The following is a 23,359-nucleotide window of genomic DNA, read 5'->3' as shown; positions in this document are numbered from 1 at the left end:
ATGACAGTGAACTGGTCTAAGGTCAAGAAGGTGGAGATCCTTTGGTCTTACTGCTAAACATAATTGTGGAATAAATTTGAAAATCAACTGCGCAAATATTCTCTCTCTGATGATTAAAAATACAGTGTCATTTTTGCCACTTTCTGAAACAGTTCTGGAAGTCCTCTTTTATGAATGTCTTTATGAGGTGTGATACAAAAATATGGTGAATGTCAGTGCTGAGTAGCATTCAATGGAAATTTGGGCCCATAAAAACATTACACTGTGTCCTTATCCACCTTATTGACTGGATTTGGCACCATAAGGCTTTTGGGTCTTCCTCAAAGTCAAAATGACCATGAAAGGTAAATGTTTTGAATTGATTTAGGACATGGAGGGACCATGACAGTGTAACAAAACACACTCATGAGAAACGACTTCCAGAGCTGCTTCAGAAAGTGGCAAGAATGACTGGATGTGTGTTTGAAACTAGGGCAAGTATTGTGAGGAGGATAAATGGCAATGTGTCCTTCACTCTAATAAGTTTAAAAATTGGGTAAAACACTCACTGTTTCTCTCTCTCTCTCTCTCTCTCTCTCACTGTTTCTCTCCCTCTCTCGCTCTCTCCGTGTGTGTGTGTATGGTTTTCTTTAACTGGATTTCCTGAAAACTCCTTGGCCCTTGTATTGAGGTAGGATAGGGGGAAATTATACCTTTTCAGTTTCCTTTATGTAATACAATCTATTGCGGGTGTTTAGTTTTGTTTATTACTCCTTGCCTGCTGTACCCCATGGCTTCTACTTATATGCTGCATGTGCAGGGGTAGAGGTGAGAGAATTCTGTATCTTCAAGTTGGTTGCTTATAGGTCCCTGTGTTGTTTTCTGGCCTCACTAGTCCCTGCTGTAAGGTGTCTTGTCTGGTCTGTCCTTGGGTTCCTGGTGCTGAGAAACCCTCCTGGTTAGACACTGCTGGAAGTGAACTTTGTTTTCTTCCCTCAATCAGGGCCTTGAGGGTCTTTCTTGCTGACTTCATCTCTTCCTGGGTCTCACCTAGGTCTTTTGTTTGGCTCCTGACAAGGCTGAAGCACATCTGTGTCTGTGTCAGCCACCCACCATATCAGGGCCAGCTCTCCCATGTATGTATGGGGATCACCTCGCTGGTGTCCTCTGTGTCTGCCCACCGTATCACCTGGACTTTAGTTTGAATGGGAGAGCTAAGGCACACGAAGTCTAATTGCTTGCTTTCCTATTTGTTTGTCTTCTCTTTTGCCATACTGCATTAGGGCATGGAAAGGGGAGGGCTTTCAACTTCCTCTTCTACTCTTTGAGCATTCTTCTTCTATTACATCCATAAGAGAGCAAGCCTTTGGGCACTCTGTCATTCACACCCCTTTCTGTACTGTAAGAGACACCAGATCTGAGGCAATCAGGCTGCCTCTTGATATGGGAACCACTGAAGTTAAAAACATATTGGTTTATTTCTCCAAAATACTGTTTCTAATTCCCTTTGTATTTGTACACAAAACCAAAATTTACAGTGCAAGAATGAACTGGGATGATTATTTGTTTTATCACTAAAATTGCTCTCTTCTGTCTCTTGAGTCATCTAAATGCCTGAGCAAAGTGGTTATCCCTCTCCACGATGTGTCCTGAATCTAGCCTCTGCAGCTTCCCTTCTCACTACTTCCCTTCCCCTAGCCTACACTCTGGTCAAATTGGACTCCCTAGTGTTTCGGTGTCATCCCTTCCTACTTTGATGCTTTAGCTCCAATAGTGCCTTTTTTTTTTTTTTTTTTGATACCAAGAATTGAACTCGGGACCTTCTGCTTGGGAGGCAGGCAGCGGCACCACTGAGCTAAATCCCCAGCCCTCCAATAGTGCCTTTCTTATGATATACTTTCTTTTTCTCTTGTTCCTCGTCTTGCATTTTGCATTCAAATGTGACACATTCTTCAAGGCTGGCTCATCTACTACGTCTAATGTGAAATCTCAGAGCCCGTCAATTTGGAGTAGGTGTCCCTTCCTCTAAGTTCTCAGGGAACTTTGGCTTTGTTATAAACCTTATTCCCTTCTGTTGGAGAGTGTCACTATTAGGGTACACGCCTGCTTTTTTCTTCTTGATTATGAGCTTCTTTGGGGAAAGGAATGGCATTCATATATATACACACATACCACCACATAACGATTCTGTGTATATTAGCACACAAAAGATACTTGATAAATACAAGCACAACCACGTTCTTCATAAAGCTCTCTAAATCTCACATTACAAGTTTTGAAACAAGTGTAGGTGTGTTATTTTTCCTAACATTTGATGACATTTGTCTATTAAATTTCCATGCAGATCTCTTGGTCTGGGCTCCAATGAGCTGAGGGAATTAGATTTTCAACCATTTTGCCCAGGCCCCTGAACTTGCGTGTCGTTATATTTACAGGGTTCTGCGAAGGCCTCCCAAACACGGCAGCACAATCATATATCAGAAACCTCTATCATAAATGAGCTGGACAGGATAAGCCAACTTGAAAGAGAAAATAAAATATTATAACCCCAACTTGAAAAGAAAATATGGTGTGTGGTTTATTGCTGTGGATTATGGAGGAAGAAAGAACTGATTTTAAGTCAAACACAGAAAAGCAGTGAGACTCTTTAAATTCAATACAGTATTCGCATGGCAGACACTGGATTTTAGAAAGCTAAACCTTCAGGCTCCTGCTCTGGTCTATAAAACAGATGTAAAATTGTTTTTGCTACATTATTAGTGCTACATTATTAGTGTACCATTCTAGAGGCAAGGAATGTTTCAGGAGAAAAATAACCTTGAAGCCAGTGTGATTCTTTCAAGTCAGAGCCTGTTTGTCAAAATCTCACATTGCATTTTAAAGACCTTTAATGGCTGTGGCTTTGGGAAATTCCATTCTGACAGAGTGAGATGGGAGAGGTACTGAGACATATTTGAAGCATGGAGAACAACTTTAGTTAGCTTAGACATATGTTCTGCGGCTTTCACAAATATAAAGTCTTAATAATGAGCTTTCCTTATTTCTAGAATTATCTCACATCAAGAGTGTCTTTCTTTCCTCAGCTTCCTAGCCTCCATCCTTGAGTTTCTGTTGCTTGAATGTAGTGACTCATTAACATCTGGTTCAGACACAAGGTATCAAAACGCCTCCCATGACCAAGACTGAACGCGGAAACACTAGGGTGCATATGGAACATGTTGGTCAGGCTTGTTCTAGCACAGAGGCATGAGGGTAACATACACAACCATGACCGGGTTTCTGGGACTAAGACAGGATCCCGTGGAGGGAAACTGACACTCTGAGGGGTTAAACTGAGGAGGAAAAACCAAATGCCCCTAAGGACCTGCCCTCCCTGGGAGATACAAGTGGATTCACCAGGCATGGTTAGCCTAAGAAGCTGCCTCGGTGTTTCTTCTGATTTGTTTGTGAGCCTTGGAGACTGGATGAGATGTGCTGTATCCTCCCCTGCTCAGTCTCACATTTGTAGATTTTTTTCTTTGGGCAAAAACTTGGAAAAAGTCTAGCCACCCTTTGTGTTATTCACTTGAGCATTTCAGGCTACTAACAGAACAATTCCTGTTGAGAAGAAAGGCACAACTTAAGTGGAATAGGAAAATGTAGTTAATTTTTGAATGTTTCAGGCTGAGGCAGACTGTCTCGTGGTCTGATTCCACCTCACTGAATCGATTGGATCCATTCGTGCATTATTCAGTCACTTTTTCACCATCCATTCAGCAAGCACTCTCAAAGTGCCTTCCATGTGCCACTCAACCTGGACCTGACCACTGCCCAATTTTCCATTTCAGTGTCTGTCTAGAAAAATGATTTATCACCCCTCTGGGCCAAGGAAGGTGAGCAGAAGGGAGTTTACAGTCACATATGGGGGCGAACCTTGGTTTTGAAAGAAGTCCCACATCTGTGTGCCAGGCCTAAGTCCTATATCAAGCTTCAATTTAAATCTCAAATTAAAAGGAAACTAAACAAAAACCATAGCTATTATTAGCAGAGCAATTGGTGTTAATTTTCTAGGAGTCAAGCGAAAAGAAATCTGTTCATATAAAAGCAATTCATATTTATTTGTTTGTTTCCAGATCACCAGATTAAAAATTGACCGAAACCCTTTTGCTAAAGGCTTCAGAGATTCTGGGAGAAACAGGTAAGAATAACTGGGGAAGAGACTTACTGATTTTTTTTTTTTAATGTGACATTAGTCTCTCCACACCCTATTGGTGGCTTTTGGGTCCTGATTTCTTGATAAAGCTTCCATGCTCCATCACTGTGTTGATTCAGGTAAAGAGAAACAGACTCTTGATTGGAGAAGCGAAAAACTGCCCTCCCAAAAGTGCATCTTCCAAATTATTTGTTAACACAATCTAAATCACCACTTTAACTCCCTCCAGAACCCCCACCTGTATCATACTTGGTGATTCAGTCACTGAAAACAAATCATATGTTAATTTATCATCATCAAAGATTGATATTCTTTTAATAAGTATTTATAGGTGGCTACAGCACCTGCAGTGTTATCTTGATATATCATGTATTTAGTGATACTGAGAAGCAGCGAGTTGTGGGCAAACAAAATTTTTCAGAAAATCATTACCTTTGTGAGCTAAAATTTATATATAGCAATAATCATTTTACTCCTAGGAAGTAGTTCCAAAATATGTGTATGTGTTCCTGCTTTAGTAGGGAGAGTTTCTAGAACACCATTTTTCTTTTTTATAATTCATTAAGTTTATTGGTACATATTAGGCATGCATTATTATCACATTCATCATTGGGAATTTATACCTGTACATGATCTATCTTGGTTCTTGTTTTTTCCCCATTCCCCTTCCTTCCCCTCCACCTCTGCACTTCTCCCTATTTACAAAAAAACTTTGTTTCCATTTTTTTCCTCTTTTCTCACATTTCCCCCCTTCCCCTTTGGACCTTTTCTTCCTATTTCACATTATCTATTATACATTTTGGTTCTCGTTTACATTTTCAGTTTCTCACACCAGAGAAACTATTCAGTATTTGCACATGAACATCACCTTTCTTGATGATGCACCAACATCAGTATGACGCTATTGTTACCTAAGGCAACACTGGCAAATTACTGATGTTTGAGGGATCATTTGCTCCTGCTGTCAATGGCCTTAGAGGGTGTGCTGTTTTTCTGGTTGGTAACTCTTCTTTCTTTTATCTAAATTCTTCCTATCTCATCTTCAATCTGTTATCCATGGGGAATTATGAGAGAACTGAAATGTCCAGGGAAGCCAGATATATTGAAGGTTATTATTCAGTTAGAGCATTTTGTCTTATGCAGACAACACCAATTCAGCAAATGTAACACATACATCTCATATAGTGCACAGGCTTTGTAACAACTATTTACTCTAATGGTCAGGTGCCTTTCATAATTTGCAGGCATTCTTTTACATCTGGATGACAGATTGTCAGGAGTTACCTTTAGTATTCTCTTAACAAGAGTTTCTGGATAAACCAAAACCTTATATTTAGAACCACTTTACGTAGTATGCTGTGTCTTACACAGCCATGTACTACATTATGGTGTTATGGAGGACAGACTACAGATACGACGGTGCGTACTACACTGCATAGGTGTGTAGTAGGCTGTACCAACTCATCTGTCTAAGGACAGTCTATAATGTCTACACAATGACTAAATCTCTCAGTTGAAGCATTTCTTTGAATGTGCCCTTGTCAATAAATGGTGTATGAATATATTATAACTGATTTATGCTAAAAATAAGTCATGCTGATCATTTCCTTTAAAATGATTAATAAAAGCACTTCCTTTTACTATACTGTTGATTCAAAATACATTCATATTTCTATAAAATTTTATTTGCCTCAGAATTCTTAAAGCCGTACCTATTGAGTAAAGTAAAATTTACTTAAACTTCCAGTTTTCAGATAATAACACTGAGCAATGCATTCTAGGTCAAGTTAGTTAATGGCAGAGGACACTAGAACACAAGCATACGGATTCCTAACCAAATGCTTTCCTGTCCAAAAATGATCTTTCTTTTGTTTAAAGTTTTCTCACTACTGGGACTTGAACCCAAAGTCTGTGTATGCTGCGCAAGTGTTCTACCACTGAACTATATCCATGGCCTTACAGAAATTTTATTTTTAGTCAAGGTCTTGCTAAGTTGCTGAGGCTGGCCTTGAACTTGGTGATCCTCTTGCCTCAGGCTCCCAAGTAGCTGATATTATAAACATGCACCAGGACACTGACCTAGGCTTTGTTTTCAATGTTTAGCCAATAAAGAATGAATAACTATTCCTTCCATTTCATATGGGCTCTTTTTTCCTCCCCCTTAGGCTACATTCAATTTCCAGGTTAGAGATATTTCCTGTTGGTTTATTCTCAAGGTTCTAAGCTCTGAGCTTACTGAAGATGTTGCTAGTGATAAGGTTTCATAAAGAAACCTTCATACCTGCCTAATGGTGATTCTTTGGAGCAAGATATTCATGATTTGTGGGCCATGCATGCATGGCCAGGGCATTTAAGAACTTTAGTGTGGAGTTCATGGACAGATTCCAGGGGTCTGTGAGCTCCTAGATGTAGGTAAAATGATGTGTGGATGAGCAGGTACACATTTTTCTGGGGACAAACCTATATCTTCCTTCAGATTTTCCAAAAGGTCCATCTCAAAGTCAAAAATTTCTGCTCTGTAGCACAGCTATCTGTCTCCAGGGGCCAAACCTACTGATAGTAGTTACCCAACTATTTCTTTTCCATTCCTTTGGTATCTCTAGTAACATCCAGTATTTATTTATTTTCTTAGCACTTAGGATGTTGTTTTCTTTTTTCTTTCCATTAGAGCCCTTCAAAACAAAAAGAGAATTTGGCCTCTTTGTCTAAGGTTGGTTTTGATTTCTCATCTAATGCTTTCCTCTTAACGGGTACCTTGCTCTTAAAAATTGCCACCTGGTACTTTGAGCATTTCTAGTTCATACTGCATGGCTGTCAAGAAGTAAATATATATATTATTGATAAGTCCACAAAGAATAAATAGGTTAGGAGGTAGAGCTGGAATTGAAGTCACTTTTTCAGGGCAGTCAGTGGTTTGCTCTCTGACAAGACATCATGAATGACGTAAGGGAAGTTGCCAAGCATGTACCTGACTCCAAGTGGGGGAAACAGCCAGTGAAAAGACACACAGGTGCTAGGTGTGTTTGTACAACACCAAGGAGTCCCTGTGCTATGCACCATTGTCCTTGCTCAAGGATGTGTCTGAGCAGCACCAGATGGGTATACAGAGATGCGGAAGAGTAGGATGTGCTGGCCAGCATTTGACCTATGTTCTGGGAACTGAAGCCACACTTTCTCCTTGAGAATGAGGCCATTACACCTTGAAGAATTTGCCACTGGCCAGGGAGTTATGGTGCCACCTTAGCTGAAGTGCTGAGGTCCTCTGTCTCTCCACTGGGCTAAAAGGAACTTTGATGCTTCATCTGGTCCTGAAGCATGGTCAGTATCTTACTGCTCAGTGCACCTAGTTACTTGTCTGTCCTGCCTGGTGGGCTTTTGTCTGTGAGGACTCTAGAAAAGCTGAACTATGGATCCTCATTAGCCCATTTCAGTACTTTATTTTTTCTGACAGCATGGACATTCTTCATTATGTCCCATCAAAACCTGCAGGCTACATTAAACCTGAGAGGACTTTGTTCATTGAAATAAGCCAGACATAGACAAATGCTGCATATTCTCACTCATGTGGAAGCTAAAACAATTGATTTCACGGAAGTAGAGATTAGAATAGTGGTTTGACAGGACAAGGCGAGGAGGGATAGAAGAAGGCTGGATAATGGATGCTAGAATACAATGACATAATCTTGTTAGGGCAAGTGTGAATCTTCTGGTTTTTTCTTTTTAATAAGGTCAAAATTATCTGATAATCACTAGCTAGCTAGTGATTTAATTCTCACCTTGCCTGCAGCATCTGATGAGGGTGAGAATTCTTTGCGCCATTTTGCAGATGGGAAAGATTGATGGGTGAGGAATAGGAAATTATTTGTAAATTTTCAGGGAATTGGTGGCTCTGTGTCAGCATCAGGACCCAGTTTACCACCTTCCAACCAGCACCTCCTCTGATCCTGTCTTGTGTGAACAGAACTCTAATAAATCTAAACTTCTCCCCATGAATTTTAGACATTAAGTGACTCATGCAGAGGAGCAGGGCTCAGTGAGTTGCATATAAATGTACCCCATACATACGGATTACATTTCCTTTAAAAACACATAGGCTTAAAAAGTAGGATGGAGGAAGTGCTGGGCCAGTGTTTTTTGGTTTTGTAGAACACAAAACATTTGTGGAATACTTTGGAGTTACAAAGTTTGCCAGACCTCAAACCAAAACACGTTTAGGTTTGTTGATCTCAATCCATAGCAGTGTGATCCTGAGGCTTGGGTTGGGAGGAATATGAGAGGAAAGATGGGGAGGATGCACCCACCTGCTGCACACTCTCAGCTGCCTCATGGGAGTCTTTCTGGACCTATGAGTGTCTCGTGTTCAATGCCATCAGAATGTGGCCAACCGACTCCATGACCTCAGAGTTGCAAAGAAGAGTCCTTGAAGGAGCTGTGGCTCAGGGGATTAGCTGCCATTCTTCCTCCTTTCTTGCAAAGAGATTGTCAAGGAGAAGGGCTCCTGGCTCCCAGCCCTTCCCTATCTCCTTTCTCTCTTCACAACCAGAGACCAATGTGATTGCTGCTGTAGGTGCCCCCTGAGAACCTGCAGAGACCACACATCCCAGACTGTGCTTCTGAGGATGGCGAATCTAGCAGAGGAGGCCTGCAGCTCAGGAAAGTCATTCTCTTTCAGTGGAATTCTATCCAGCTCATTCAGCCCCATTCCCATGCCACTGTCTCCAGATAATTTTATCAGCAGTAAAATCAGTATTTTGAGCTCTGATGTGGTAGGCTTTGGTGTCTTTCTCTGAATTGATTCTGAGCTCAGATGAAGACAATAAATAATATGTATTGGACTGTCTAGGCCATCAGGAGCTCCCATGAACCTGTGCCATCAGCCCTGTGGTGTTACCATCATCAGATCTTGTCATAGTTCTCTCTGGTTTTTCTTCTGCTTCTCTTTCTGCCTCCCCTCCTCTTCCTCTTCCTCACTGTCCTTCTGCTCCCTTTCCTTCTCCTTTTCATCACTTTTTTTTTTCTTCTGCAGTGCTAGAGAATGAACCTTGGGCCTTGCCCATGCTATGCAAGTTTTTTACCACTGAGCTACACCCATAACCATTTTTTAATTTTTCCTTTTGAAACAAGGTCTTGCTAAGTTGCCCAGGCTGTCCTTAAAGTTGTAATCCTTCTGCCTTAGCCTCCTAAGTAGGTGGAAGTATGTACAGAGGTACACCACAGTACCTAGCTGTCTTGCTTCTTCAGGAAGTGTTAGGCACACACTTTAGTGCGCTGTACTTATTGACCTACAACTGTGCTCTTCATTAGAAGCCTTCACCAGGAGGCTGTGTTTGGGTGAATGTGTAAGGATATATGTGTCATGTGTAATGTGTGTATATGAATAAGTGTGTGTGTGTGTGTCTGTGAGTCGATGTGTGGAAGAATAGTAGATTCCTTTTGGAGTAGAGACTCTGGCAGATTTCCCTTGTAGGCATTTTCTCTATAAGAGGAAAACTGTATTTCTTTCTAAGTTGTTCCACTTCTGTATTTCTTAAAAATGACATAGCTCACATCTGGTTTGGGATGAGAGTCAGTATGTGTTCATCTTTAATGAGGTCTAGCCCAGCACACAGTACTCAGAGTTGCCCCTGGGTGACACCTCCTTACAGGGGGAGGGAGTAACATGTCCCAGTCTGAGGGAAAGACAGGTCCCCTCAGTTTGAGATGATGTTTTGTCTTGCAGTCTGTGGTGCTAGAGTCTGCCCTCTACTCAAATGTAAGCTCCGAGAACCTTGGGCTTGTATCTTCTCAGGTTTCTACTCAGATTTTTTTCCTATAGTGCCCAGTGTACATAATGAGACAATAATTGTTATTAGTTACAAAACAGGTTGGTGAGTGGCAGAGAAATTAAAAACCAGGAACTCTGATATGAGAAAATCTCATCCCCCAAAGGGCAAATCCAGGAAAAAAAGCAGCTGGACACTAGCTTTGGGCACCAAATGAGAAGAGGATACAGAACGAATCTATGACTAGGCTCAGATTGAAAGACTAATGGCACTTTTGATGCCAATCTGAAATTGGTTACTTACTTAAGACACCGATTTGACCTAATTGTTCTTAGAGACACGCCTGGAGACCATCTGATCTGGCTCTGCATCAAGGGGGCGTGTCTGTGCTTCCCAGCGCCCGGAGAAGGACACTACCAATGTTTAGTGCATGAGTCTCATGCAAAGAGTTCCCGGGGCTGAACTAAAGCACAGTAGAGTTTGGTTGGGAAAGATTCCCCAGCAGGAAACCAAGAGGGAAAATCAAGGCTTTGGGGATGGCCATCCCAATGGGGAGCGTGTACAGAAGGGCAAACAGATATCACAGAGCCGAAAGGAATCAAGAGTCCCTGCGCTGAACCTCACTGGCAAGATGCAGTGTTGGGAGATGCATCGGCCCACATGCCTGCAAGACGCATCGCTCAGCTAGAAGGAGTGAGGACTGCAAAGACCTTTCTTGTGAAAGTGGGAGCCAAAGAGTGGAAGGAAAGAGGACTCTGTGGGTCCCATCACGTCTGATGTGAGAGATTTGTCTTTCTTAGGGGTGGCTGCCAAGCTTTTACAGAAAGCCCAAGGAAGCTTGAGAAACTTTATATAATTCCCAGGGACTTCCTTCCAAGAAAACACAAAAGAAGGAAAGGATTAAAATTGTGATCTGTCTGTGGAGTGAGGGGTTCTATGAATTTATCTTGAAAGTGCCATGGAGTGAAGGACTCTGGGTTCTCCTCTGTCTGTGCCCTTGGTTCCCCCTTTGACCTTGGGCTTTATCCTTACTTGACTCTCCCATATAACATGGTTTCTTCCAGATATTTCTAGCTGGCATGATGCCCGTGGAGCAGTTGCTCCATGATAGGTCCTGGGTAAAATGGCCCATCTTTAGCCTAGAGAACTGGTGCAGTTTTTTAGTAAGTACATTCTTCTCTATGGAGTCCACCCTTGGAGGCCTTAGATAGGGCACTCAAATTCCACAATTCTGAAACTGTCAGAGAGAAGCCAGCGATAGTGTCTGTGTCGCAAGGAGATTCCTTTATAGAAGTAAGTAGTTTAAGGGGTTGTCTCTCACTGAAGAAACAATAAGGCCGGCAGAATGAGGTGCAGGAGGAATTTGAGTCTGAGTTTGTTCTCAGAATGTTTCCAGCAAGCACCGCTGCTTCCTGGGAGAGTGGCAGGCAGCAGATCTTCTCAGTGCCACCTGTCCCCTTAATATAATGTTTCAAGTGACAGTTTTCACTTGTTGCATGGGAGTGGATGTATGTGTTTGTTGAAAGAGGATGTCTAGTGAGGTTAATACTTAATGTGAGGGTGGTGCTATTTGAGAGTAAGGAATTTTCCTGGAACCTCTTCCTAAGTAGCTTCTGTCCCAAGGCCCGAGTTATGGAATGAAAAACCCCCTCTCTCAGGTACAGACAGAAGCCTGTGTTGGAGGCTCAGCCCTTCCTCACAACCCCTGGTGGAAAGAGTGTGAGATGAGGAATTAAAGTACCATAGGATAACAGAAAGACAAGGAAGGACAAAGAAAACTCAGCTGGAAAATTAGCCCCAGGCCCAGTTCCTCTTCACTTAGGTCGAAAATAACTTTTCTATGAGAGTGGGTAAAGGAGAGGGGCAGGATGGATCTCAGCTAACATCTAGTAACAGACTTCTCTATTGTAAACAAGTGATTCAAATCTTATTTCCACCTTTTATCTATTAAGCTAAATATGGAAAATTGCTCTATCTGTAGGTCCAAATGCCAAAATACCAGCAATTGCATGCAGATCAACTTCAGACTTACTTCTAGCCATTCAAATTATGTGGCCAAATAATAGTAATACGTATTTCATGTAGTATCTGCTTTCTAAGCTGTCCATTTTCACCTTACAGTTGATGCTATCTGTTCAGTATTTCCCATTTTACTCGTGACAAAACTGAATACAGCAAGGTGCTTGCTTTTAGGGTTTGCAAATCCAGCCAGTTACAGCATGCAGAATGATTTCACTCTCCTCTGCTAGGTGCAGCTTGATAGTCAGCAGAAACCGTGCCCTCATCCACCTCTGACTCCCTGTGGCTCATAAAGGCTCATGTAGCAAGCTGAGAGCCAACAGGCTGACCACTTACCTTACTTCAACCAGTGCAGCATCCCAAGTGTTTCCTTCATGTTTGGTTTCTGTGTTTTCATTTGTTCTCTCTGGAGCCATTGGCTGTATTTTTCCAGCCAATCTCATTTTGCTCTTTCCTGGCAATCTTACTAGCCCCTGTAGACTTTGCATATTCTTTTGTTATCCCTGGCACGGGGGCTTCTGCCCTTTAGCAGATCTATGGAAGTAATCATTGCTGGACTCCCTCTCAGGCACTGCTGCATCTATAGGTCAAGCTAGCTGGCCCTGCACTGGATTTTGGCAGCAGCATCTCGCTGGACATTTCCCATTCATCCAGGCCAGAGCAGTTTATCATGTCCCCTGGCTTGTGGTCTTTTTGCCAGTACTTAACATATTTCTCTCCCTTATTGTTTGCTCTCCTGCACTTGTCATGAACCTTTTCCATCATTGTCCTATTGGCTGTGTGGCTTTGCCAGGGAAAGTTGGCAGTTGTTTTATTATGTATGGCTGTTGCCCAGGGATGGTGTCATTGAACAGAGTGACTTCTTTTTAATGGCTAACATATTGGAGTCTGAAATATCTGTGAGATAATGAGGCCTACAGGGGCCTCCAGGACATGCTTTTGGTTCTTTGAAGAGAGAGTGAGAAAGGGAATTAGGCAACCTATGGCTCCCTCCACTTTTACTCAGGAGCCAAAGGGCTGACAAAGGTTTGAATTCCAGGGTTGTAAGATTGCATTCTTATATTACAGGCCACAACTTGAGCAAAATGATTGGATTTATTTTGTTTGACTTAGATGGATGGTCATTAACCTTGCATTATGTTTTCTCTCTTCTTATGCATATTTTTTCTTTAATCAATCTGTATTTAGCAGAAAGTATTATCATTATCTCCACTTTATAGATAGAGAGAAGTGGCATAAGGAGGTGATACAACTTAGCCAAGGTTATAGTAATGAAAATTAGGGTTACAATTTGAATCTGAGAAATCTAACTCCCAGATCCACAGTCTTATCTATGATGCTAATCTACCCCTTTTGGAACCTTAGTGGTCCTGCATGCCTGTAATCTCAGCACTTGGGAGGCTGAAGCAGGAGGATTACTGCAAGTTTGAGGCCAGTCTGGACTACATAGTGAGTTCAAGACCAGCCTGGACTACACAGTAAGAACCTGTCTCAAAAACTTTAAAAAAAAAAAAAAAGAATTACTAAAGTTAGATCATCCCATACAATGGCAAAGAATCTTAATAGTTGAGTTAACCTGCTTAGTATTATTATGGATTTTTATCCTACTCCTAAGGCAGTGAAAACTCCTCTGGGGCTGCCATTATTATCTAGTGTAATGTGGGGGGGGGCAGGAATCCCAAATTGGAGACCACCAGGTGATGAAAAGTCTAACTCAGCTCCAATCATCTGTCCACTGGGTATTGAGTCTTCAAAGCCATTGGAGGAGGTGCATCAAGGAAGCACCTACTTCATCATGTAGATATACCTGTTGTGCCACTGTGAGCCAAGTTTTGAATGATAGTTTGCTTTCTAGTCAATTTGCACACCTCTGCTGGGGCGTCTTTTAGAAATACCTGGATAAGAAATAGCGTGAAGATTCTGTATAGAGGAGCTGATTCCAGATCCAGTGAAGGCAAGACACACTTTCTTGACCTCACCTCAGTGGAGCAAGGGCAGTCCAAGAATGTGGAGATATGATAATTAGATCTCAAACAGTAGTATATTCTGAGCCTTTTCAAACACCGGAGAAAGATAGAAAAGGAAAGGAGATCAGAGGCTGAGTGTTACCCATGGGATAAAATCTGAGCACTTAATATGAAATAATTGTTCATGGTGTCTACTACTTGATATTGCATGCTGTCATCCTGACTTGTTTTCCATCCCCAGAAGATGCTTTCCATTCCATACTTCTAAGTATTTGCACACACTGCTGACTCTACTAAGAAGGCCTTTCCTGCCTCTTCTCTGAGTGGAAGGGTGCTCAGTATTCTTTAATATCAAGGTTAAACAATTGGACTTTTGTGGGATGTTCCCTGAGCTTTACCAGTATAAGAGATACTTCTGACTTCATGTTCCTTGGTATTGTTTACCAGTCTTCAGTGCACCACAATATTCAGAACTTAGTTATTTACACATGGTTCTCTTTCATCGAACAGGAAACTCTTAAGAGAAAAGACTCTGTGTCTTTTTTGCCTTTATATTTCCTGAAGTTGGCATATGTTTTCCTTTGGATTGGGTAATGGCTTTATGACTTGAAAAATTCCTCTCATATTAGGCTATCCTTAGCTTTTGACCTGTTGAGAAATGATAAATGGCCATATTATTTAATTGTACATTTTTTTCACAAGTATCACCAGAATATGGTGTAAGGAAAAGTCAAAATTGAGCAAGAAAGTCAAAACTAAACAAAATAAGTGCAAGAAATGATAAAAAGCAATTCCTTATTTCAAAATAAAAGAGTAGCAGAAAATACTCACTGGTGTGCTACCTAATAGGATTGTGAATGTTTTAATAAATGTTAGTATAATTGTCAAATATTTGCTGAACCTCACATCTTTAGTCATCAGGGAACTGCAAATCAAACAATCGTGAGACTTCACTTTACTCTAGGAAAAATGGGTCTCATCAAGAACGCAAAACAAGGGCCGGGGATTTAGCTCAGTGGTTTCGCCGCCTGTTGCGCAAGCACAAGGACCCGAATTCAGTCTCCGGTACCAAAAAAAAAAAAAGAATGCAAAACAACAAAGCTGGTGAGGATGTGGGGAGAAACTAACCCTTTTACATTATTGGTAGGTGGTAAACTAGTATAACCACTATGGAAATCAGTTTGCAAATCCCTCAAAAAGCTAAAAATAGAGATTCTACTTGACCAGCTATATCTCTCCTAAGTATATTCCCGAGACAGTTAAACATATCATACTCTAATGATACTTGGATATCCATGTTTATAGCAGTGCACTTCACAATACCTAAACTATTGAAACATCTTAGATACCCATCAACAGACAAATGAATAAAGAAAATGTGGTCTATATACACAATGGAGTATTATTCAACCATAAAGAAGGGTGAATTTGAATCATTTGAAGGAAAGTGGACAGATCTTGGGACCGTAGTATTAAGTGAAAATAATCAGATAAAGAAGGTTAAATATCACATAATTTCTCTTATTTTAGAAACTCAAAATATAGATAAATTAAAGAGTAAAATAAAGGAGAGATGGTAGGGAATATAGAGGTAGACTTTTTGGAGATGAGAAAGAGGATCGGGGAAGGGACAAGAAGCCAAGGAAGGGAAGAAAAGATATGGAGGGGCCAGGGATTTAGCTCAGTGGTTCCGCCACGTGCCTCGCAAGCACAAGGTCCTGAGTTTGATCCCTGGTACCAAAAAAAAAAACATAAAATAAAGGATATGGAAAATGATGAAGACATGATATATTAATGTACCCGTACCTCAAAATTAATATAATTATTGTGTATTGCAAACACAGCAGCAAAAAGATTTGCTGAACTTCAAAGGGATGATCCCAACTTTTTTTGGAATAAGGTTGCAAGAATATATTTTTACAACTTGGTTATTTTCCCAAATCAGTTGATGTTGAGGCATCATCAACTTGCAAAGAACTGTTTGGCTTGCTTTGCCCCCTTTATCTTTCCCTTTCTTTTCAGCACATTCTGTTAGTTTGGCCAACACACTGAAAAGTCAAAAGATAAGGGGCCTGGAAATCAGAGAGGAGATTATAGCCAAAGGACTTAACCACAGGGTTTGGACATGTCCTCTGTGTCACTGGAGGTGATATGGAAAAGCAAGCAAGGGGGGAAACTTGCCAATTTGAGCACTTCTGATTGGAAGCCTCAGAGAGGACATCAGGTCTCTCGTGTCCAGCAAACCCAAAGAGGACCACCGTGTAGAACACATTGAAAAACATGGTCACTTGAGACAGCTCTTTTCCTTGGTAGTGAATCCAGTAAAAATCTGGACATAAAATTTCACAAAGAAGGGTTAAATGATAGAGAATAAGTAAGCAATGTGCAGCACAGGACAAACTCTGGATAGACGTCCAAAGGGTTGAAGATATAATGGGAAGTTGGCAAGGACTCTTCTAAGGAGATACGAAGAGCGGAAATGACTGACCTCTGCCAGGGATCTCAGTCTACTCAAGGTCAGATGCTTAATGACTGAAACTGAAGAAATCAAAGGAAAACTGAAACCTGTCTGAGCTCTATGTCAAAAAAAGCATACTCACAATTTCCCAATCTTTAATACAAGAGGATTGCTTCTATATTCAATTTATTTTACTCAAAATTGTTTTCTTAAGTTTCAAGTTGAGAAAGAAATGAATGGTAGCTAAAATTTACAACAGGGTGACTCAGTAAAACATTTATTTTTCCACTTATTAATTCCACGCATATCAATTGAGATCTAACATTGCGGTGGGCACTGGGGCACAAAAAAACCCCTAAGATCCAAAGCTTCTGAGTACACATATGCTAGTGCTGGACAGAAGTGAATTGTCTAATATTGCTGTTGCACTACACCAAATCTTAATATATTTGTTAATAGAATTTGAGGACAAATGGAAGATATGGCGTACAGAAAACAAATAGGATTAATTTTCCTAGAGGAGAGATACACTGAATATATAAATATTCATTTAGATCTAGGAGATTTATATCATCCTACATATTACATCCTACAGGATAATACACACAATAGGATAATTTATATTATGTTCTATATAGTATAAATCTATGAGAGATAGATCCTCAGTGGATTAATTAGCTATGATTAGTAACTTTCAGGTCTTACCATTATTTGGGGGAAAGTGGGAACTCCAATTTTCCCAATTCGGCCATCAAAATAACCCTTGTTAGGACAGATGGCTTGAGGGACCATGGATGTGCCTGTATATGACATGTGGTACATTGCATTCTTCAGCTAAGGCAGATCTATCTCCCTGATGAGCACGTGGCAGGCAGATTCCTCATGAGAAATGTCTGGCACCATTGTCACTTTCCCATTGGTAATGGGAACGGAGGGTGAAAGCTGTATCAGAGATTTCAGCCAAATGTCAGAAAGAGCTTTGAACACAGCTAATAAAAAACCAAATCTTTTCCTAAGGAAATATGCCACCAGGGTCTGTATAACCATCAAATATGGTGTCATAGGTAAGTAGATGATACCCAAGATCCTTTCCAAATTCCCAAATTTTAAATGTGCAATTCTATAACTCTGTTTTTTAGTTGGATTTTAAGATTTGGACATATGGATACATGGTTACTATTTTGTAGTATAAAGTTGGCTGCTTACATAAATCATGAACAGCTTTGCCCCAGCCTTTTTTTGGGTCAATTATGAAAATGAATCCTAAATTCATTTTCTACTTATTCAATAAATATGATATTGGTAGTATATTTGCATATTATTGTTGCTTAATAATCTTCTAGCCTTTGTTATGAAATAAAGAAGGATTGTGCTTTGTCCTTGAGCTAGCATTTTGTCCTCATCATTATTACATGTCCCTGGGAAGAATGGACTAGAAGGTGGGACAATAAAAACACTGCCATTTGCAGTGAGCCTTCTGTGCCATTAAAGGGAATCCTAAAATGACCTGGTGGGTCGCCAACATTCCAAAACATAGCAGTAAGAGCTAAGCTTAGCCTATTTCTTCTATCCACCAAGGCTCAGCATGGCTTTATCCACCTATCCCTTTATTATTCTGAACTCTCTGATAGCCTGGGTTGTTTCTCTCTACAAATAATTTCATGTACTGTATTCAGCATTAATGTAGAGTGACTATGTGGAGATGTCTTCTATTCCTCCTTCTAACAGATTAACAGCTAATAAACACCAGGCAGCACTCTCTCCTCTGAACCCCTTCTTAAAATATAGAGTTTGCTTTGCCAACATTGGTGTATTTAAAGCCTCCAGGATTCCAGGGAAGACTTTAGAAAGTTAGCTGTACAAGTGAGACCTGGTCAGGGAGGAAATTTTCCAACACAGAGCCAATCAGTATATCTACTCATCTGAGAAGAACCACAGGGGATCCTATAGTTATTTGTTTTATAGACTATTTATTTTTACTTAAAACGTTTCACTCTATTTCTGGCATGTAAGACTGAAGATAACTCTGTAAATGTATTACCTAGGGAGAAGGGCAGGCAGCATACATTTCATATTAAAGGACAAAGACTGTCTGTTCCTGGAAGGGACACCATGCCACCTTCCAATGACTGCATTGAAGGGAATGTATGCTATCTGCTCTTCTCCATTTGCCTTCTTCTACCTTCCCTAGAGTCTCTACACTTCCTTTCCCCCTACCTAGATAGAAATGAAACAATTAGTTTTTAAAGAAAAGTAAAAAACTAGAAGCTGTGTTCAAGCTTTAAACAAGCCCCCACCAATACTCTGTTTTGAAGATATGGAGTATTGGCAAGATTATATCAGAGTTAACCTGGATAATTATCTGAAAATGATGTATTTGAGCTCCTAACAAAGATGAAAAAGACAACCATAGGGATAGTAAAGCAGACAGTGAGCACATAGTCCAATTTAGGGGATGCCCAATACCAACGAACTGGAAACCATAAAGGAATGTATTTGTGAAACACTGGACAGTTTCTGAAGTCTGACAGTTTGTACTTTTAAAACCATTCAGATTATTGTGCTATTAAAATACAGGTAAATATTTGCAGAATGTACTGATCTTTTTGCCTGAGGTGTACCTTCTGAGTCCAAGCCTCTTCTTTGCCTTCAAGTAGGTGTTTCTTGTTGCAATAGAAGCTTTAGTGTTATTTGATTATTTACTTTTACTTCTGCCACCCGAGCATCTCTGTTGACTTAAGAAAACCTTGAAGAAACTTCAGTTTGGCAGTTTCATTGGTGTAGAGTTGACTCTGGGATGAGCTGCATCCATGGTGATGTGGTAATGACAGGGCATTGCCCTGTGCTATCAAAGCAGTCAGCGCTATACTCTTGCCCCCGTACTCACGATATCAGTGCCCTTGATCTTGAGCACTTTATATGCTGTATTCATGTATATCAAACCTCTTTTGACAAAAGATCAGATGAGTTTTTAATCACAGTTATAGATTTGCTGGCAAATAATTTGAATGAGTTGCATTCGTTCTTCCTACAAGGTAGCGTCATTGTACCTTGTGTTTTCCAGACTACCTTACCCTAGTGGTGTTCTCTCTTGGTGCCTCTCCTATGCCACTTGTCACACTAACCACCTCTGGATCATTAAAAAGCCAGCTCATTTCTTGGGGATGTTTACAACTTGATTTTCTGGCTTTTCTTTCCCCAGAACTGGACTTGAAGCTATCATGGAGACTTACGCATTTTGGAGACCTCCTGTGCGTACACTCACCTTTGAGGATTTTACTACTATGCAAAAGCAGCAAGGTAAAGCCCTGGGGCAAGGCCTCTTCTTAGTGTTAGGCATGGGGAACGTCGGGGAGGCTGAACTGAGTACAGCACGCCTGGCTCCATGTCAAGATATGGGCTACACCAATTCTCCTGGAACAAAGAGAACTCAGTAGCTCCCTAAATAACCAAAGTATCACCACCCGTGCAAACAAGCTGGTTCTAGAGACAGCATCTCATCTGGCATTCCAAATTATTTCTTCCTGAAAACATAGTTATATATTTATGCTTTTGAGGATGATGAAATTATCGTGGCCGTTATTAAGCATTCACATGGATCCTAGTATTAGAAGAGATTGTCATAATAACTTTATTCTTCATGGCAGCCTCATCAGTTTTCTTATTCTAGTTTTATAGATGAGAAGAAACTTAGCTGTGGACAATGGGAATAAATTACATCAGGTCTCACCATAAAGGGGGGTGCTGCTACAAGCCCATTTGAACCCTGTTACTGTGTTCTCTCTTGTTTTGGTTGTCTGGATTAATACCCCTTTCAAGTCAGTGTGCTAAATAACATTGTCCCACTGCTCTGTGATTTTCATCTGGTTTCTAATCGCCCTTCTCATAGCTCAGGTTGGGAAACCTTGGCTATATATACAGAGGGTTTGTGGGCTGGTCTCTGTTCCTTTTCTCAGTACCATCCTGTTACTAGGTCCATCCACCTGGTTACCTGAGTGAAAGCTTTCCAAAGAATCAGATAGTTTAGGAATCTTCTTCCCAGTTCCTCCAGCCTCCTTCTGCCCCACTGTGACACTCATCAAAATGTACAGACTGAGCTCTTTTGTAACATGGAGAAGGTAAAGAAGGTAGTAGAGATATTGCCAGTTCTTGTGAGCAGGCATGGTAGGTAATGACTGTGTTGACTGCTGTGACTCCAAGATGTCCCACAGCACCTGGCTGGAGAAGCAGCTAATGAGCACAAATGAAATTCCTTGGTGGTCCTGTGGCTTAGGTAGGCAGGACCCCTGCCAGCCTCCTTTCTGGAGCACAGATAGCTGGTGTGTAAGTGGATGTAGATATGGAGCGATCATTGAGGGAGGCAGCTTACATTGCAACAGCGTGTGAGACCCCTGGGCAGCACAGGCACAGGGAACCTGCATAGATTACTTGGGTATTGGTGCATCAAGGTTTATGACGCTCCTGAAAATCTATCATCGTGAAGGTTTATTGATATTTTGAAAGTATTTGGTTTAGGAGAAACTGAAATTTCAAGGCATAATGTCATGACTATTTCAGTGACCCCCTTTTATACTGAAGGAAACAAACTTGAATCTTTGGATTCATGTAGTAGTGAGATGAGGCTAGCAAAAAGCTAATTTACTGGATTAAAATTTCTATTAAATAGTTAATGACATTTTCTGTTAAATAGATTAATTAGAGTATGTATATAATTAAACTATACATTGAACTTGATCCAGTAGGAAGATATGTATCTAGCTAGGTGTGGTGGCACAGGCCTGTAATCCCAGCACTCTGTGAGGCTGAAACAGGAGGATTGTGAGTTTGAGCTCAGCTTTGGCAACTTAGGGACATAGCAAGACTTTGTCTCTAAAATAAACAAAAAGACTTGGTTTCCTGATGTTAACAAAGGGCTTAAAAGTGTCTACTCATTTCCCCTTCCCTTAAGAACTAGGTTTCAGTAAATGTGCACAGTATTACTCACAAATGAAGAAGAGTCAGCTATTTTTGCTAAACCTCTCTGTAACTTGGAATGGAAAATGAAGTTAAGTTGCTAGTGGAATATTGAGGGGGACACTGGTTTTAGAGTAGTTGGTTTGTTAGTGAGGGGAATGTTGACACCAAATTTAAGAACGCAATAATGATGGACTCATTGAGGAGTCAGTACAGCCTCACTGCTTCAAGAACTTGTCTAATTATAGCTCTAGGACAGTTTTTTGCTGTTATTGGTAGAGGTCAGACCAACCTTTCTACATAGATGAGGGTAAGGATGCTTTGTTTTTCTTGCTCTTGTTGTCATTTTCATTTCTTTTTCATTACAGCTCCTTTGTAAAATTTCCTTCATAAAATTTCAAGGAAAATACTGAGTTGAGTCAGCCATAGTTGTGCAAAACTCAAATAATTCTGTTTACAAAAAAAGGATTGAGAAAATATATTATTCATATTGAACCTGACCCCTGCCCCTGCAATGTGAAATTAGGGGGAAAGTCTGGGAAATGAGGTAATGAGGGGATATAAATGATCAAAATATGTTATGTGCTTGTATAAACCTGCCAAAATGAAGCCCATTAATCTGTATAACTAAGAAAAAAATTTAAAAACACAAAAAATAAAATTTTTTTTTTGGTACCAGGGATCAAACTCGGGCCTTTGCACTTGTGAGGCAGGGGGCAGAACCACTGAGCTAAATCCCCAGCCCAAAAAATAAAAACAAATTTAAAGCATTGAATGATGTATCCTAAATAGTTGTTTTCTTTTATGGAGAAGAATGTGTGGGATTCAAAATCTTCTATCTTTGACAGGAAAGAGAAACTGAGGCATACAGTCATCTAGTAACACACCCATAGTTAAGTGGTAGCAGAGCAGAGTTGAGATTCCCCATTTAGCAGGGCAGTTTTCTTTCTACCAGATCACATTATCTTTCTTCATTCTTACTCACTAAAGCTTTAAATTCCTTTCCCACAAAGAATTTAGTTTATTTTTCTTATTCACGGTTTGTCATTCAACATCTTGAACATTAACTCTTGATAGGTTTATATTCCATTTTTAAAAATGAAATCAATTGTATGGCCTTTATTTGGAATCAGCGGAGATATTTATGTGTTGGGAGAGTCTGGAGATAGAACCTCCCTTTCAGGAATGGTTTCTTTTTGAATACTGCTAGTAACAGGGAAGAAATGACCTAACCGAGTAAGTTACGCTTAGGGAAGGTGACTGAGGCAACCTAGACACGCAGAGATAACGAAGCAAGAGCCCAAGTGCATTATAGGCAGGCTCAGTGCTATTGTGTTGTTGTTCTGATGGATATTCTTAAATAAAATGCATGCCTCAGTTTCCTCATATGTAAGACAGAGCTACTTGTGTGGCTCAAATTAAGAGAGCTTCTGTGAGCAGTGGCCCCAAGTGATTTGACAACTGTTGTCCTGAAAGGGATGATTCTGGGGACCTCAGCACTGGTGATTTGTCCCCCTCTGTGGGAACGAGGAGATGTGAAGCTTTCTCTTTTGTTCAAGTGCCAGTAGAAATCACTATGGATCTTAAAACCACTGAGTGTTTTAGAGTGTGTTTGGTGATTAATGTGTCAGAATGATAGGATCTCTGTCTGGATTTTCATCAGTTTGACTTGTGTTAATTAGAAGTGGGTCAGTGAAGAGGATCAGATGCTGGGCAAGTTATACTAGTTATAGTAGTTATACTATACTAGTAAAGTTATACTAGTAAAATACTGAGAAAGAACAATTCAGTAGATAGCAGTTTTTGAACTCTCTAGTCATTGTAATCACTCAAAAATAACCACTTTACGCAGAACTCATGAATCACTGAGATGAAGAATAGTGCCCATTTGTCAAGCTTGCAACTGAGTAGTCACATAGAATATTTTTATAGAATGTCCCTTTTGATATAGAAAAACATGATTTCAGCTACACAACATGACTTATACTATAAGAACAAGGAGCTCCTGATGGAGTATGGAGAGCATTTC

General features: G+C 40.5%; 1 protein-coding gene across 2 annotated transcripts in view; it reads left to right on the top strand.

Annotated features, from left to right (window-relative positions):
• Nucleotides 1–23,359, top strand: part of Tbx15 (T-box transcription factor 15) — a 118,728-nt gene that overhangs the window by 83,256 nt on the left and 12,113 nt on the right. For both annotated transcript variants that reach the window (XM_004853830.3, XM_021265764.2), the window contains exons 6-7: nt 4,092–4,156; nt 19,580–19,677. In XM_004853830.3, the coding sequence (XP_004853887.1) occupies nt 4,092–4,156; nt 19,580–19,677 (163 nt within the window). The remainder of the gene's footprint in view (nt 1–4,091; nt 4,157–19,579; nt 19,678–23,359) is intronic.

This window comes from Heterocephalus glaber, unplaced genomic scaffold (genome assembly GCF_053883595.1).
Source record: "Heterocephalus glaber isolate CG9 unplaced genomic scaffold, H.glaber_assembly_v1.0 deba00001442, whole genome shotgun sequence".
Taxonomy (NCBI): domain Eukaryota; kingdom Metazoa; phylum Chordata; class Mammalia; order Rodentia; family Bathyergidae; genus Heterocephalus; species Heterocephalus glaber.
Note: the sequence above shows the minus strand (reverse complement) of the source record. Positions and strands in the feature narration are given on the sequence as shown.